Source organism: Protopterus annectens, chromosome 8.part0 (assembly GCF_019279795.1).
Source record: "Protopterus annectens isolate FY-2018-M chromosome 8.part0, PAN1.0, whole genome shotgun sequence".
Taxonomy (NCBI): Eukaryota; Metazoa; Chordata; order Ceratodontiformes; family Protopteridae; genus Protopterus; species Protopterus annectens.
In genome coordinates, this window is record NC_056741.1 from 1,365,380,257 (window position 1) to 1,365,394,560 (window position 14,304).

At 38.5% G+C, this 14,304-nt stretch overlaps 1 protein-coding gene across 1 annotated transcript in view; it reads right to left on the bottom strand.

The window, feature by feature from the left end:
* LOC122808489 (transmembrane protease serine 4-like) overlaps positions 1-14,304 on the bottom strand; it is a 412,097-nt gene that overhangs the window by 126,692 nt on the left and 271,101 nt on the right. Inside the window, exons 6-7 of the mRNA XM_044079445.1 lie at positions 8,903-9,022; positions 4,848-4,888 (exon numbers count right to left, since the gene is read on the bottom strand). Coding sequence (XP_043935380.1) covers positions 4,848-4,888; positions 8,903-9,022 — 161 coding nt within the window. The remainder of the gene's footprint in view (positions 1-4,847; positions 4,889-8,902; positions 9,023-14,304) is intronic.

The window sequence follows — 14,304 nt, forward strand, 5'->3', positions numbered from 1 at the left end:
GCACAGTGGCTTATTTATTCTCCCATGAAGTGACCCTGTACTAAGAGCAGAGCTGCCATATACAACCAGAAAGTTAGGCTAGTCCCTCTATCCGATATAGGACAACCTTACCTCAGGAAAATGTGCGCGCACTTCCACACATACTAATCCCAGGATGGATCTCACTATCCCAGCATGCACCTCACTACTGGGGCAAGTACTATCAGAGTACTCCCCATGGAGGAACAACAGCCCATTCCCCAAAGTGGGTGAGCACCCCATGGACAAACAGCAGCTCATCCCCTCAAAGTGGGTGAGCCAACAGCAGCTGCTGCTCTAGCTATACCTCTCCTGTGCCAGCTCCTCCAGAACATTTTGCTAGTTAAACCCCGATTCTCTGGTACAAAATTCAGGGCATTATTGTCCTTCGCAAATATAGCTGGTCAAGTCATGTTTTTGTGAGGCACAAAAATAGTGTACTTATACACTGCAGTATCCCTAGTCAGACCTTTGCAACACTATGAAAAGTCAGACAAAAAGGTTGCTAGCCAAGTTGAAGGCTGATGTAGATCACTTAACTAGGATAGTGGCTATTTCAGCAGGATCTCAGACTGATAAAATATTTCAGCACCTTAACTACTGTTCCCATACAAGATTGTTGGTTGTGCATTCTGTCACATGACTATAGTGAAGCATGAGTCTAAAGTACATGTTTTTTGAGTCCCTTGGGAACAAGCTACTAAAGGCACTGTGTGCCCCTATTTTCCTTTAACAAGAGTATAGAATAAGCATATAAATTTTTATGCAGTTGCTCAAGTGAAACTTTGCATATTTTACTTTGCCAGTCCCTCCAGGTATGGTTTTGCAATTGCAAATCTTGTTTTGCCTTAAATCACCTTTTTTAATACAGATGTGCAAGGACAGTGCAGATTATAAGTGTAACACCATAAAGGGAACATTGTAACTAGGTGTAAACATGTTAAATCAACCGAAATAAGGTAAGTTGCATCAAATTAATCACAGACCTGCAAGTCTGGCAGTTAATATTTTGTAACACTTTTGGACTTATCAAAAAATCTGCAGTGCCATTGTGAGAGTTCATCTCAAAAGGTTGCTTCTCATTAGCACAAATTTCCTCCCTAGAATCATCTTTTGGGAATGGAGTTTGTAATGACACTGCAGTTTATGAGACTAGGTTTCAACACTGTAAATTGTTACAAAGAAGTGTTCAAATAATATGCACAATTAGTGCTGTCAGTTAATATTCTGGGGCAAAAAATATTTCAGAATATACTTTATCTCAGGAGTGCTAACCATGCAGAAATTGCTAACCATGCAGAAATCTGACATTTCATTTAACATTTCTGCTGCAAAGGATGATTTTGTGCTTCCTTTATGAATTACATTTTTTTTTTAACAAAAATTGCAGAATGACAATTATGAGATGGGGACCCATACACGTTGCACTAAAAGTAGGCTCTGTTTGCTTGAACTCCCAGAGAGGATTAAAAATGTTTTCATTGGTAAACTGCTGGAGACTGAAGTTTTGAGTCCAAGAAAAAATGTGCTGGAGGTTTGTAGCTGGTAAGTACTGGTGGCTGACTGTATCTGCACTGGGAATATGGGTTGGATATGTGTAACAGGAGCATAAGTAAATTGTAAACAAATAATCTTAGGTCTTTTTTCTTGGAATAAACTTGCTGACTTACCGATATTGTAAAAGACATTTAATGAAAGTGAACAGTAAATGGCAGCTGGTGAAGTAGATGTGTGTGTGTGTGTGTATGTATATGTATATATATATATATATATATATATATATATATATATATATATATATATATAATGTGGATTCACTTCAAAACACACAAACTCAAAACACACAAACTCAAAACACACAAACTCAAAACACACAAACATCAAAACACACAAACATCAAAACACACAAACATCAAAACACACAAACATCAAAACACACAAACATCAAAATCTTGAAAACTCAAAACACAAACTCAAAACACTGAAACTCAAAACACTGAAAACACATATCATACATATACTGAGTTTAAACGACATAAATCATAGCACTTTCTACCAAGTGTATGCAGGCGGGCAAGCCCCCCTGCACCCCCCACACCCCCTGCTACTTAAATATATCAACTCCAAGATTGCACTTAGTGTAGTTAAGTGCAATCTTGGAGTAGATATACATAAGTAGTAGGTGGTGTGGGGGGCACAACCCCCCACATGGGGGTGCAGGGGGCATGCCCCCCTGTTTACACTTGGTAGAAAGTGCTATGATTTATGTTGTTTAAAGTCAGTATATGTATGATATGTGTTTTCAGTGTTTTGAGTTTCAGTGTTTTGAGTTTTCAGTGTTTTGAAGTTTCAGTGTTTTGGTCTTCTATATTATGAAGTTTTCTCATTTTCAGTGCTTTGATATTTCAGTGTTATGAAGTGAATATATATATATATATATATATATATATATATATATATATATATATATATACATATATATATATACATATATATATGTGTGTGTGTGTGAATTAAATATTGTTTGCTATCCTGGTTTACATATATCAAAACAAGCGGATTTGTGCTTCATCAGATTTTGTTTTAGAGTTTTTGTGTCAACCAAGCCCAACTATTTAAAGCTCACCCCGCTAAATGTTTCTATTCCCTTATGGTCACAATCATGACCAGTGGGATGGGAGGTTAACAGAGGTGCATTGGCTTCCTAGGTGGCTCAGCTTTTTGCTGTTTTTTCTCCTGACCCCCTCCTTTCCTTTTTGCTGAAGAGTTTTGCAGGGTGTAAGCATGGGAACTCCTCCTACGGCACACTGACAGACATCCTGCAATCCCTGCTGGGACAGCACATACTTCAGAAAATGAGTCCTAGCTACCAGTGTATGTCATTCCTGAAGTTGCATCCCCACAAGGAAGATGAGCAGGGTTTTGGTCACTCATCTCACTTCCCTGGCTGGCTACTAAGCAAGACAGGGCTGTCTAGAGCAGAAGTCAAGGCTACATCCCCTTCACAATTTGCAGCACAGTCGGCTTATCACAGACGGCAATAGCCACATGTTAAAAACGTATTACTGTTATGGAATATGTACTTTGGTTCTTGTCAACACTTACAGGAATTCCCAATATAAAACAAATAAGAAAAATACATGGATAAGAACCGGAGGGTTGCCTTAATGTTCTAGTTGCTAGCTGTGAGCAGCAAAAATTACTTTGGTGTAGTTAAATTGCGATCATCACAGCACAGAACACCACTTGTGTAGTATGGCATATTCACTGCTTACGACAGGTAATAACTCTTAGAATTCAAGAAAATGTTCCCAAAACACAGCTGCAGACTTACGATCGAAAAGTCTCTTGCAAGAGGTTTGCTTCCAGTCATTCTTGGTAATAAACTGCTACGCTGACTAATAATGAGCAGTGAATGGTATGAATTTGTAAATGATATGCATGCTTTTTATTTTAGTCATCTTAGGTGAACTACAAAATGAAGAGCCACCTAAGTATCCTATACAGAATATAATCAGATGACCAATCAGCTGGCAGGGGAACAAACGGAAGCTGAGCTGTAAACTAAACCTGCTGTTGGTCAAATGCAGGTTTATTGCAGCAGACCTCCAATTCCTGAAAACCACAGAGTGCTACAGGACTAACCCATTGGTAAATCAGTATGTTGACTGTGCATATGCTTAGGTCAACAAAAAAAAAAAAAGATAGGAGTGCTCCTTGGTTATGGGATGGTGCTACTGCAAGTTTTAAAGCTGTAGGGTTGGGGAGGGATTTAAATACGTGAAAATGAAAAACTTCTTCTTTCAGCTTTTCCCGGTTAGGGGTCGCCACGGCAGATCACCTGTCCCTCATGATTGGCAGTGGAGTTTTACAGAGTCAAGTTGCCAGACCGATGCCCAACCTTCCACTGAAGGCACACACATGCACACACTCACACCTAGGGCCAATTTGGAGTGTCCAATCCACCTACAGCATTGTCTTTGGGATGTGGGAGGAAACCAGAGCACCTGAAGGAAACCCACGCGACAAATGAAAAACTGCAAGGACCATTCTAAAGATATAAACCTTGGATTCTTTATCTTCTGAGCTGAGATAAAGGTCTAACAAATCCATTTTTATTTCCTTGTTATGTTATCATTAAACAAATCACAGCGATAATACATATAGCATGTCTTCTGCATTCATTCCCTCGTCTGCCCCATGCCCACTTGTATTCAAAAGTTATTTGCACAACTGTTTTTGTCACTGAAAGACTTCATCTATTATGTTCATGTTACACAATATACAAACTAAAAAAGCTGCAAAGTCACTTGTATAGAAGTGACATGGAACATGGAGCCAGACACCCAAGGAGCTAACAAAGTAAGGATGGGTTGATTCTTGCACACCTCCTGAATAATAATGACGTAATGTACTACCTGGAATCAGTGGGTTCCAAGAACTCTTTACATTGTTACTTCTAGTATTGCTTTTGTTTTGTTATTCCTGGGAGCTTCTCCTAGACAGTACTAGCTTTGTTACATGGAGTAGCCCTTACCAGCAGGCAATCACCTCTGTTTTTACCTGAACATTAGTGACACAATAGATTCCTTTTTACTGTTGCAAATACTCTAAGTTGCAGCAAAGATATGATTACAACATGATTAGTGAATACATGAAATGCATACATTATACTTGGGGGTCGACAAAGATACAACCCAAAGTGAAAAAATGCAGTCATAATCAGTCACAATATTAAATATGATGACAATATGATGACAATTTGACAGTCAGTAAGTTTAAGAAAAAATAAAGTTTCTATTCTAGAAAATATTACAGTATTTACTTACTGGAACAGATCAGGGAAACAGCAGTTCTAGACTTGCAAGATCTACAAAAAAGTAAAAAGCAAAACAGTCAGTTCTATTCCAGATACTTGCCTATTGCCACACATTACAACTCCCTAGTAAATATTTTGCTGCTGGAACTGGTGGAAATATGACTTGAGGGAGGCAAATTCCAAAATGTACAACTAAAACAGAATTCCCCATTTTGAGAGGCCTCAACAGTAGTAAACTTTCAAAAATGCAGAGATAAAATGGGAGTGGTACAGTTGCCTAGTCTGACAGGAACAGTAAACAAATGGCAGATGAGTGCCTGTTCACTCTACCGCATCTGTCTGCTTAACCCATGAATCATTTGCGCATGCCATACAACAGCAGTTTTCATTGTATACATTTCACTTCAGATGAACAGATTATCTTTCCATTGTATTAGTCAAACTGTGCATGCTTTTAACACCCCCCCCGGACTCTCCATTTGCTCCCTGACCCACCCAGGCAGACACATTCATGACCCCTACAGAGAGACACACACACACACACACACACACACACACACACACACACACTAACATACCCCTCCCCACATTACTACATTTTTTGCTGAACTTACCTGTTCTGTGACTGCTTCCATATCGGTGAATGTGTGACTGACATCAGAAGAGTGGCTAGAGAGGGACAAAGGGGGCAGCTATCACAGGTGCAAGGTATCAGGGGATGCGACTGTCAGATCCATTTTTTTCAGTTTAATGCTCCTAGTTAAATACAACAGCATGGAGAAGAGAGGAGGGCTTTAGGACCAGGCACACCTGGGCACCAGTTTGGAGAATATATCTTTTTTTGCACTCAGAGAGCTTGAGGGAATGGAGTGTTAAGACCTTGGGTTTCTACTCCTAGATAAAAATGCCAGATTAGAGAAGGGGCTTTTAAATTGATCCCAACCTAGAGTTAAGGAGCACCAGACCAGGGAGTGGCATCAGATGATCCATTTATGGTTCTGAGGGACACATTTTGATGACATTCACCTTTTCCTCCAACAATGAAATTTTAACCAGCTGAACGATTCTCTGAATCAATCAGTAACACAAATTAGGAGCCAATGGCATTTCTGGGGGAAGAGTTCATGGCTAATTAGCATTATCTACTCCCTCCAATTGTTGCATTATCAGGCATCTCTGCTTCTGAGATTTCCTTCTACTCAGAGGCCCCAGCTAGAGGTAAACTTCAGCATTATGGAGTTCTATGAATCAGAAAACCTTACTGCAAGGGATACAATGGCTGTATTAAAGCTTCACCCTTGTGGTAAACCTGAATCACAGCCAAAGAAAGGTCACAAGAAATTACTTTCTGCAGTAGAAAGTCTGAATGGGTTATTCCCCTTTGTTGAAAAAAGCTTCCTATTCACATTAAGCAGAGTCTTTCCCTTGTCTTCTTCAAACACAGTTTGGATCAATGAATAAGGGATCACAAATTCACACCTGGGGTAGCACCTATGTATCTTATGGACAGGGACAATCTATAAGATATTCAGTGCATAGGCACAAACCCATGTCATCCTCGTACCCCTAGGAGCCAAATATTGGGTAAAATTGGGTTATATCGACTAGGCTTGTAAGGGCTCTTAAGCCATTAGCCTAGTAATTTCCTATGAATCTATATATTTCCAGTGCCTTCAGAAATCGGACAAAACAAAATAGAAATGGGTTGCTTGCCACATACCCCTCAACTAAAGCATCCTGGTTTTTCTTTGTTCTGCTAGCTGATAGCTCACAGTGCTGAAGGAATAGGATTGTTGTGACAGAGTTCATTGTTATACTATGTAACTCAGGTAGAGCTTTTTAGTATATAATAATAGAAGAGCAGCAGGTACGCAATAGAAGCATGTCAAAGGAACAGTTTTCTTTGAAATTTCAGTAGCTTTTCCAAGTTAAATGCTTCTCAGTGTTGGAGTTCCTCAGACTGTACAGTGAAATGCTATATTAGAAATGCACCCTGGACTGCTGCTATGTGTACATCTAGTCTTTCCAATTGAGAGGATGAATTCAATCAGGATTCCACTTCTCACTGCCACCCTTTCCTACCTCATTCAGCTTTGCTCTTCTGTCTGTCATTGCTGCGCGCTTTATCTCCCACTTAACTAAGTTACCATAAAATCATACAGTAGACTCCCTCTTATCTGGCCTCTCATTAAATGGCCTCCTCTTTAACCAGTCATCAAATATCTGCTGTAGCCCTAGCAAAAGACAACAGTGAAGAACAATTCTGCCTCCTCTGGGTGAAATGACAGACGTTCAAGTTTTAGACTTCATATTCCTTAAAAAATGCATACTAATGCAAATCCTGTTATTCTAGCGGATTTACAACCTATGAATGCTAATTTGTATGCTTTTTCTGATTAACCGGCCATTCGTTTATTCAGCCTAAGGTCCTGTCCCAGCGAGACTGGATAAGAGGGAGTCTACTGTATACGAAAAAAAGAGAGATGATTAAACAAATAAGCACACGCGAAGCTCATCTTTCATTCCCCAGTTTAATACTTTGTAAACGGACAGAAAAACTCATCAGCAAGATTTATGACCTTGATTCAGGATTTACAGTCACTTACAATAATTCAGTATCAATGCATAAACACGGAGGCCTTTTGTAAGTCACAAGTGTGTGGATTAATGAGGCAACCATTTGGATTAAGGCAGTATATAGAGAACTTGAACAATAATAAAGGCCAGTTCATTGATCTCCTACCTCCAATGTGTAGCCCCTGTCAGTTTCAGATGTCCGAGAATGACCACTCACCACAACCTTCGTAGAAATTGACTGCAACAGCATTGTTCTCCAATTGCAGACGTATCTGCAGTCAGAGATAAGGTGATGCATTTAGTCAGATTCTACTTTGGGAAGCTGTGCAGTTCAGCTAATCGTATGTGATGAATTATGTTCGAAAAATAGACCTGCTCCAAAACGATATTCATGTAACATTAAATTATGTATGAAAAATGGCCATACTGTCCAACAATATTCCTGTAGCCTGTTGTCCAGCCAGACTTTCTCACAGTATATGGTTTACATCACTAGTCTTACTAGCACCATACTACCTTCAGTTACTGTCTGTAGTGTGCTGACTGTAATAATCCAACTCTTAATATATGCATGTTATTGCCAGGAAAATGTTCCTTCAGTGAAAAAAATACTTATCTTTGGTGACTGTCTCAACTACTGCTTCAGCAGCTTTTTACAATTCTGCATGTAGTTCAATAGCCATGCAGACCCAAAGAGAACAAAATCCTTATGAAGGCAAGAGCAAATTAAATGACTTACTGTATATGTCACACATTGTATAAACCCCAGATATCCAAGGCTTTTAGCTGGGGTGCCATAACCCTTATGACCCACTTCATTGCTGCACTACCCTTTCAGTATGAACATATACCCTTAGCAGTAGGCCTTGAAGCTGCTCATCCAGGCTTACAGATTTCCCAGCAAACAGAGTTCAAAACACACAGCTCAAGTACACACACGCACACTTGTAACATAGTCAAGACTGTAAGGTTTACAAATAAATTAAAGAAAAAAAAATGAACAGGGGACCAGCCCTCTGCACCTCTGTTCATTTCTTATTACTCAGAGGTAGCTGAAACTCAGGGAAAGGAGAATCAGTAACAGACAACGGAAAGGTGCCTCATGCTCCTTTTCGGGGAGGCTTTACTTCTGGAGTACAAAAGCTATACAACCAGCCACAAACTTATTGATCCTGCATGGAATGAACAGGAACTACCTCGAGTTCTGAAGCTCAAGCATCTGAGATGCTTCATACTGACAGCACCATGCAAGCCATGAGGCTTTAATTCAAAGCCACATCTCTCTGATATGGTATGGTTTGAATATTAACAATTTTCCATCTGTACCAGCCACGCAAGGTGAAACAATGGATTTCAAAAGATATGATGAAACCAGAAGTTACTGGAGATGCTGTATATTCGACACTGCCTGATGTGGCAGTAAAACGTAATGATGTGCTCAGATTAAACAATTAAGATATATTTTTTTAAAAGTAACTTGCCACATACCCTTCATCTAAAGCATCCTGGATTTTCTTTGCTATGGTGGCTTTCTGACTGTTCACAATACTGAAAGAATAGGATTGTTGCTCCGCTAGAGTTAACTGTGTTGCAATTCCTGAGGGATTCCTGGAAAAAAATACACAAAGCTTTAATATTCAGTAGGATAAAATACACCACCACTTTCATTGGGCTAAACTGTCAAACCACTAATTAAAGCAATGAAACTATGCATTACACCTCCAGTTGTACTGAAAATTTTGGTGCATGCTAGATGGAATTCACACACTCCAATTTATCACTGCCATACCTCTCAACCTCTTAGCATAAGAAATCTGGACAAAGCCTAAAATAATGGGAGGAGAAATGCCCAACAATAGGGACAGATTTTAAATATTGCTTTAATAAACTTGCTAGAATAACAGGATTTGTATTAGCATGTATTTTCTGAAGGATATGAAGTCTGAAAAGCAAATACTTGTCATTATTCAGGGACTTCAATCTTCAGTGATTTGCCAGATTGCCAGATGGTCACAAAGTTTATTAGGAACAGACACAAATGTGAGACAAAAAGCTGGTCATTCTGTAAAAACTCTGGACAGTTGAAATGTATGGTCACTGCACAGGTTTCAGTTTGGGCAGTTTAAGATTAAATGCTGCTGATCATTGGTCCTGAATTAGTGTATACAGCATTTTCTACACATCCAGTATCCTGACTACTGCAGAAATAACAGATGGAGTAAAAAGCAAACACTACATATTTATTTTTGAATATTAATACGATTAAGCAGGCATTTGTGACAGTATACTTGGAGTATTAACATATCAACACAGGCCATCAGTACCTACTGATGCCTTATTATTCTTGTGAAAGTGCATGCAGAACCTCATAGGGCCTGCATCCTACCGTTTGTAGGTGATAAAGGCCTCAGAGTTGGTCCCTTTCATCCATATAGGGCTGATTATGCATAATCTAGACTAGGAAGGCTAGAAGGCTTTGTATGGATAATACCCAATTAAAAGCCACTTCACTTCCCTTCCCCCCCTTTTTTTTAGAATGACAGTCTAGAACAAGATATCTAATTAAAGGCACACCGCATCAATGTTACAATTTAGATTAGGACACCAGGTAGAGGTATTTAATCTTGCCTTTCCATTTTACAGGGGCACAGGCTAGACTAAGATACCCAAGTAAAGGTGTTCCATCTCCCTTTTCTGTTTTACAATGGCACAGTGAAATTAAGGACGGTACTGAGCTGCAGTTTGCCCCAAACTGGCCATCAGCACTGCAGAAGGACCCTAGCTTCCAAAGGGTGCAACAGTGAGGTTCAGTCATCAGTCCTACAAACCCAGAATTTCTAGAGTAGAAATATAGGTTGTATTTTTTAGAATTTAAAGTTAGTAGCCCAGGGCACAGAAAGTCCATTTCAGCTGGATAATAAATTAACACAAAATAAATAAATTGATTGAGTTACTCTCATTAGGCCAACAGCCTACTTTCAGGGGAGGACCAAACTGGCATTCATATCGCCAATGTGAAAATTTAGCAAAGACTTTCCTCTACTTTATTGTTAAACATGGAAATGCTTGCTTTCGTTCTTTTTTTAACCCTTTCATTGAATAATCACCTGTGGCACAGGCAAAGGTACGTTTATATAAGGTAATCAAACCGTATTAACAAGTTCACATTTTACAAATTTTACCATCACAAATATTGTTTTATACCATATAATCAAAGCAACATTACATAAATTGTTCAGTTCCTGCCTTCTCAAACCTCCTTCAAAACATTTTTCTCCATATATTTTTCCCACAATTTCCATTTTTTTTCTATGTAATTTATTCCTACCATTTTCTAAAGATCCTGCTTATTATTTATTTATTTTTTTTTATCTCCGCTACAATATTCACTACATCAACTATAGATTTAGATGGATTTCCATTTTCTAGTAATTGCTTGTTTGGCAGATATCAGATTTAAACTTAACAAGGCCTTACTATGTTAAGGCAATTGAGATCCTGTATTCCAGCTCAAAGAAAATATAAATGTTCTCATTTGCTCACCCAGAATTCCCAACAGAGTACTCAGAAGGGAATTTTTTAAGTCTACCAGCTCATTATACTCTGAGAACATATGCTCCAGGTACCTCTTTCCTCCCCATTACTCCTCCAACATTTGACATCTACCTGAGGAAAAAGTCTTTGGAGTCTGCTTGGGGTACAAGTATCTATGCAAACACTTGCAGGCAAAAATCCTCAGTCATTTAGATTTTGTTCCATATTTGTGAGCCATACAAGTCCCCCCCATTGTTTCTTTGTGAAATGCTTATCTAATCTTTCTTTCCAAACTTTTCGGACCTCCTTTAATTGATTCCTTTAGTTATCATGCAATATTTTATATACTCTATTAGCCATTTTATAACAGGAGCTTCTATTCCAGATTCATTTAAAAATTCAACCAGTTTAGGGACAGTGGAATCCTAAATTAAAGTCATTTTTATTTGTCTATATTCTGATATTAATCCTTGATAGGGAAGACAATCACTAGCCTTCAAGGTCCTATTGGCCTCTTCTCATTCTATTACCTTTTCCTCTCTATTAGTTCCCAATATCTTGGTTCCTTTGCCAGCTTCCTCCAGTAATTTCCAGCCCCCTCTTGCCTATTTCTCTATACCCTAATTGCAGTCATCCCTATTGACAAAATCTCCTTTCTCCATTACAGTGTTGGCTTAGTTCTTAGCATACTATCTGCTACTTTATGAATATAATATTCTGTATGACCATTATTCTCCTTAAGGAATATCCCTTCAAAATCAGGTAATCCAAACCTTGTTCTATTGGCAGAATCAACTTATCCCGAGCAAGTCTTGCCCTGTTCCCCTTCGAGATAAAATCCTTCAAGTCTAATTAATGTCAGATTCTATGGTTGATAAAAATATGCTTGACCTGTATATAAAACCAAAGGAACTAAATATTTTTACTGCTTGTATCTTGCAATCCATAACCATAGGCAAGAGCTTTCAGTTTCTTAGTTTTTGTATTATCTTTTTAGTCTCTTCTCACATATCCTTAGCTCCTATAACGGAATCCTGCTTAAATCCATACTCCTAAATACTTCACTTTATCATGTTTCCATAAATATGGGTATTGCTAAATGAATTCATGTGTGGGAAGAGAGTTTATAGCTATAGCCTTTGTTTTATCTTTATTAATTTTATATCCTGAAAAAACATGGAACTGTCTCAGCATGTTACCCAGCAATGCGATGTCATTTTCTTTTTCTACTGTGTACAAACCATCATCTGCAAATAAAGCCAACTTTTCTTGAACACCATACAAATTACATCCTTCAATTTCTGAGTTCCTTATTTTCTTTGCCAATGGTTCTAAATACAACAAATAACTAAAGGGAAAGAGGACACTGGGTGCCTGGTTACACTGTTCAGACACAACTTATCAGAGATGAACCTGCCCACTTTGATTTTTGCCTCCCGTCCTACATATATCTTTAAAACCTTATTATTGTATCGGGGAATGCAAATGCTTCCATTGCCCTACTCAAAATCATGGCTTACTCTGTTGAATAATTTCTCGGCATCAAGACTCCAGTAGCAACAGTATTTTCTTACATTCCGCTTTCTACTGGATCATTACTGTACACAAAACTACATTGATCCATATCTATCAATTTTGGCATCACTTTTGCCATTCTTTTAGCCATTGTCTAGGCAAACAGTTTATAATCATGGTTTAAAATTGAGATGGGCCTATATGAAGCTGGATCTGATGGCCTTTACTATATTTAGGAATCACAGCCACCACAGATTTTTCCAGGATGATGCTGCTTAACCTCCTTTTAAAATACTGTTAAACAAAACCTTCCAGATCTTCATCACTTTCTTCCACCCTAGCTTCCAAAGCTTCCAGACTTCCACCAGAATACCATCTATTCCTGGAAAAATTCCTGCAGATTGGTTATATATCACCATTTTTATTTAGTCTCTTCCTAGCTTAACTTTTGATTGTTGAGCCTCATCTACCTCTAACCTTGGCATATTTAGTTTTCCATAAATGTATTTGCTTATTTGACAGTTGTTTACCTGGATAGTCCAACTGGGTCACAGAACCCATTTTCAGTGGAGGCCCAGGGAGAAGAGCTTCACATTTAGGATATACAAGCAGATTCAAATATTTACATGTATAGGTAGTTAAAACTGAGTGTCTTATCTGTCCTAGAAGTATGTTGTAATCTACAGATTACTTAAAACTTTACAACAAACTCATGATTTAAGATTAATTTCAATAGGTTTCTTGAAGAGTTAATAAACTGTGAACATGGTACTCAAAATGGAGAGAACTTCATGAGAGTATGGAGTTATAGCAGTAAAATTATTTGGTTATCAGCACAACTGGATGGGGTTTGTGTATTGTGACATGTGAAAGTAATCCTTGCGTAAATAGGCTTTGTGAAGATCATACAAATGGAGTTTAGCATTAGTTTGAAGGGGGAGTATTAGCCTTGTGGTTTTAAGAATGTAGACTTAGTAGGAGTTTAGAGGGACAGAAAGAGTACAGGCTGAGATTAGGGTGATGGTGGAGAGTAATTAGTGAGGCTTCTTTGATATATGGGTAAAAGAGACCGAGGAGAAAAAAATGGGGGAAGGTGAGGATTAGAGTAATCTAGGTGACGGGTGAGATTAACCTGGAGTTGTGCAGGTACACAGCCATGCGTTACTGAGGTGCTCTTTAAGAGAGGCTTTGAACATTGGCAGGCCTGGGATAGATCTGGTGGTGGAGGGGAGAGCATTCCATATTTTAGAGACAGAGTATGTATACAAGCACTAACCAGATCTTTTTGAGGGTTTAGATATTGCTATCAAGTTTTTGTCCTCTGAACTAAGGGATCTGTTAAGTATGTAGGGTTTAACTAGATTGTCTAGGGCAGGGTAGGCAGCGATTTTGTAAATTAGTTTGTGCATAGTAGGTAGCTGGATATATTGCAAGTTTGTTAGGGAGTTCAAGTCAGTTTAGTTCATGTAGAAATTTACAGTGCTATGTGTGGTATTTGGGAGTTTGTCGTGAAATTTGTAACTTTATTATAGCATTGGTCAAATTGTGGGCATAGCAGAATTTTTTTTAAGTTGGTGAGTATAGGCGAACCATAAAATAGGGAGGGGAGCAGTAAAGCTTTAGCCAGGGCAGTCTTTGTTGATGTAGTTAAGAATTGCCTGTTTCTGTAAAGTCCTAATTTTTTCAGAGTTTTCTTTATGTTTTGTGGGATGTGGAAGTCAATGGCAAGTTTGTTATTGATAATTACACCAAGTAGATTTAGTTCAGGAAGAGTGCAAGAGGTACAGAGTAAGGTGGAAATTGTCTGCATACTGAATAAGAGTTCCAGGAGAACAGAAGTA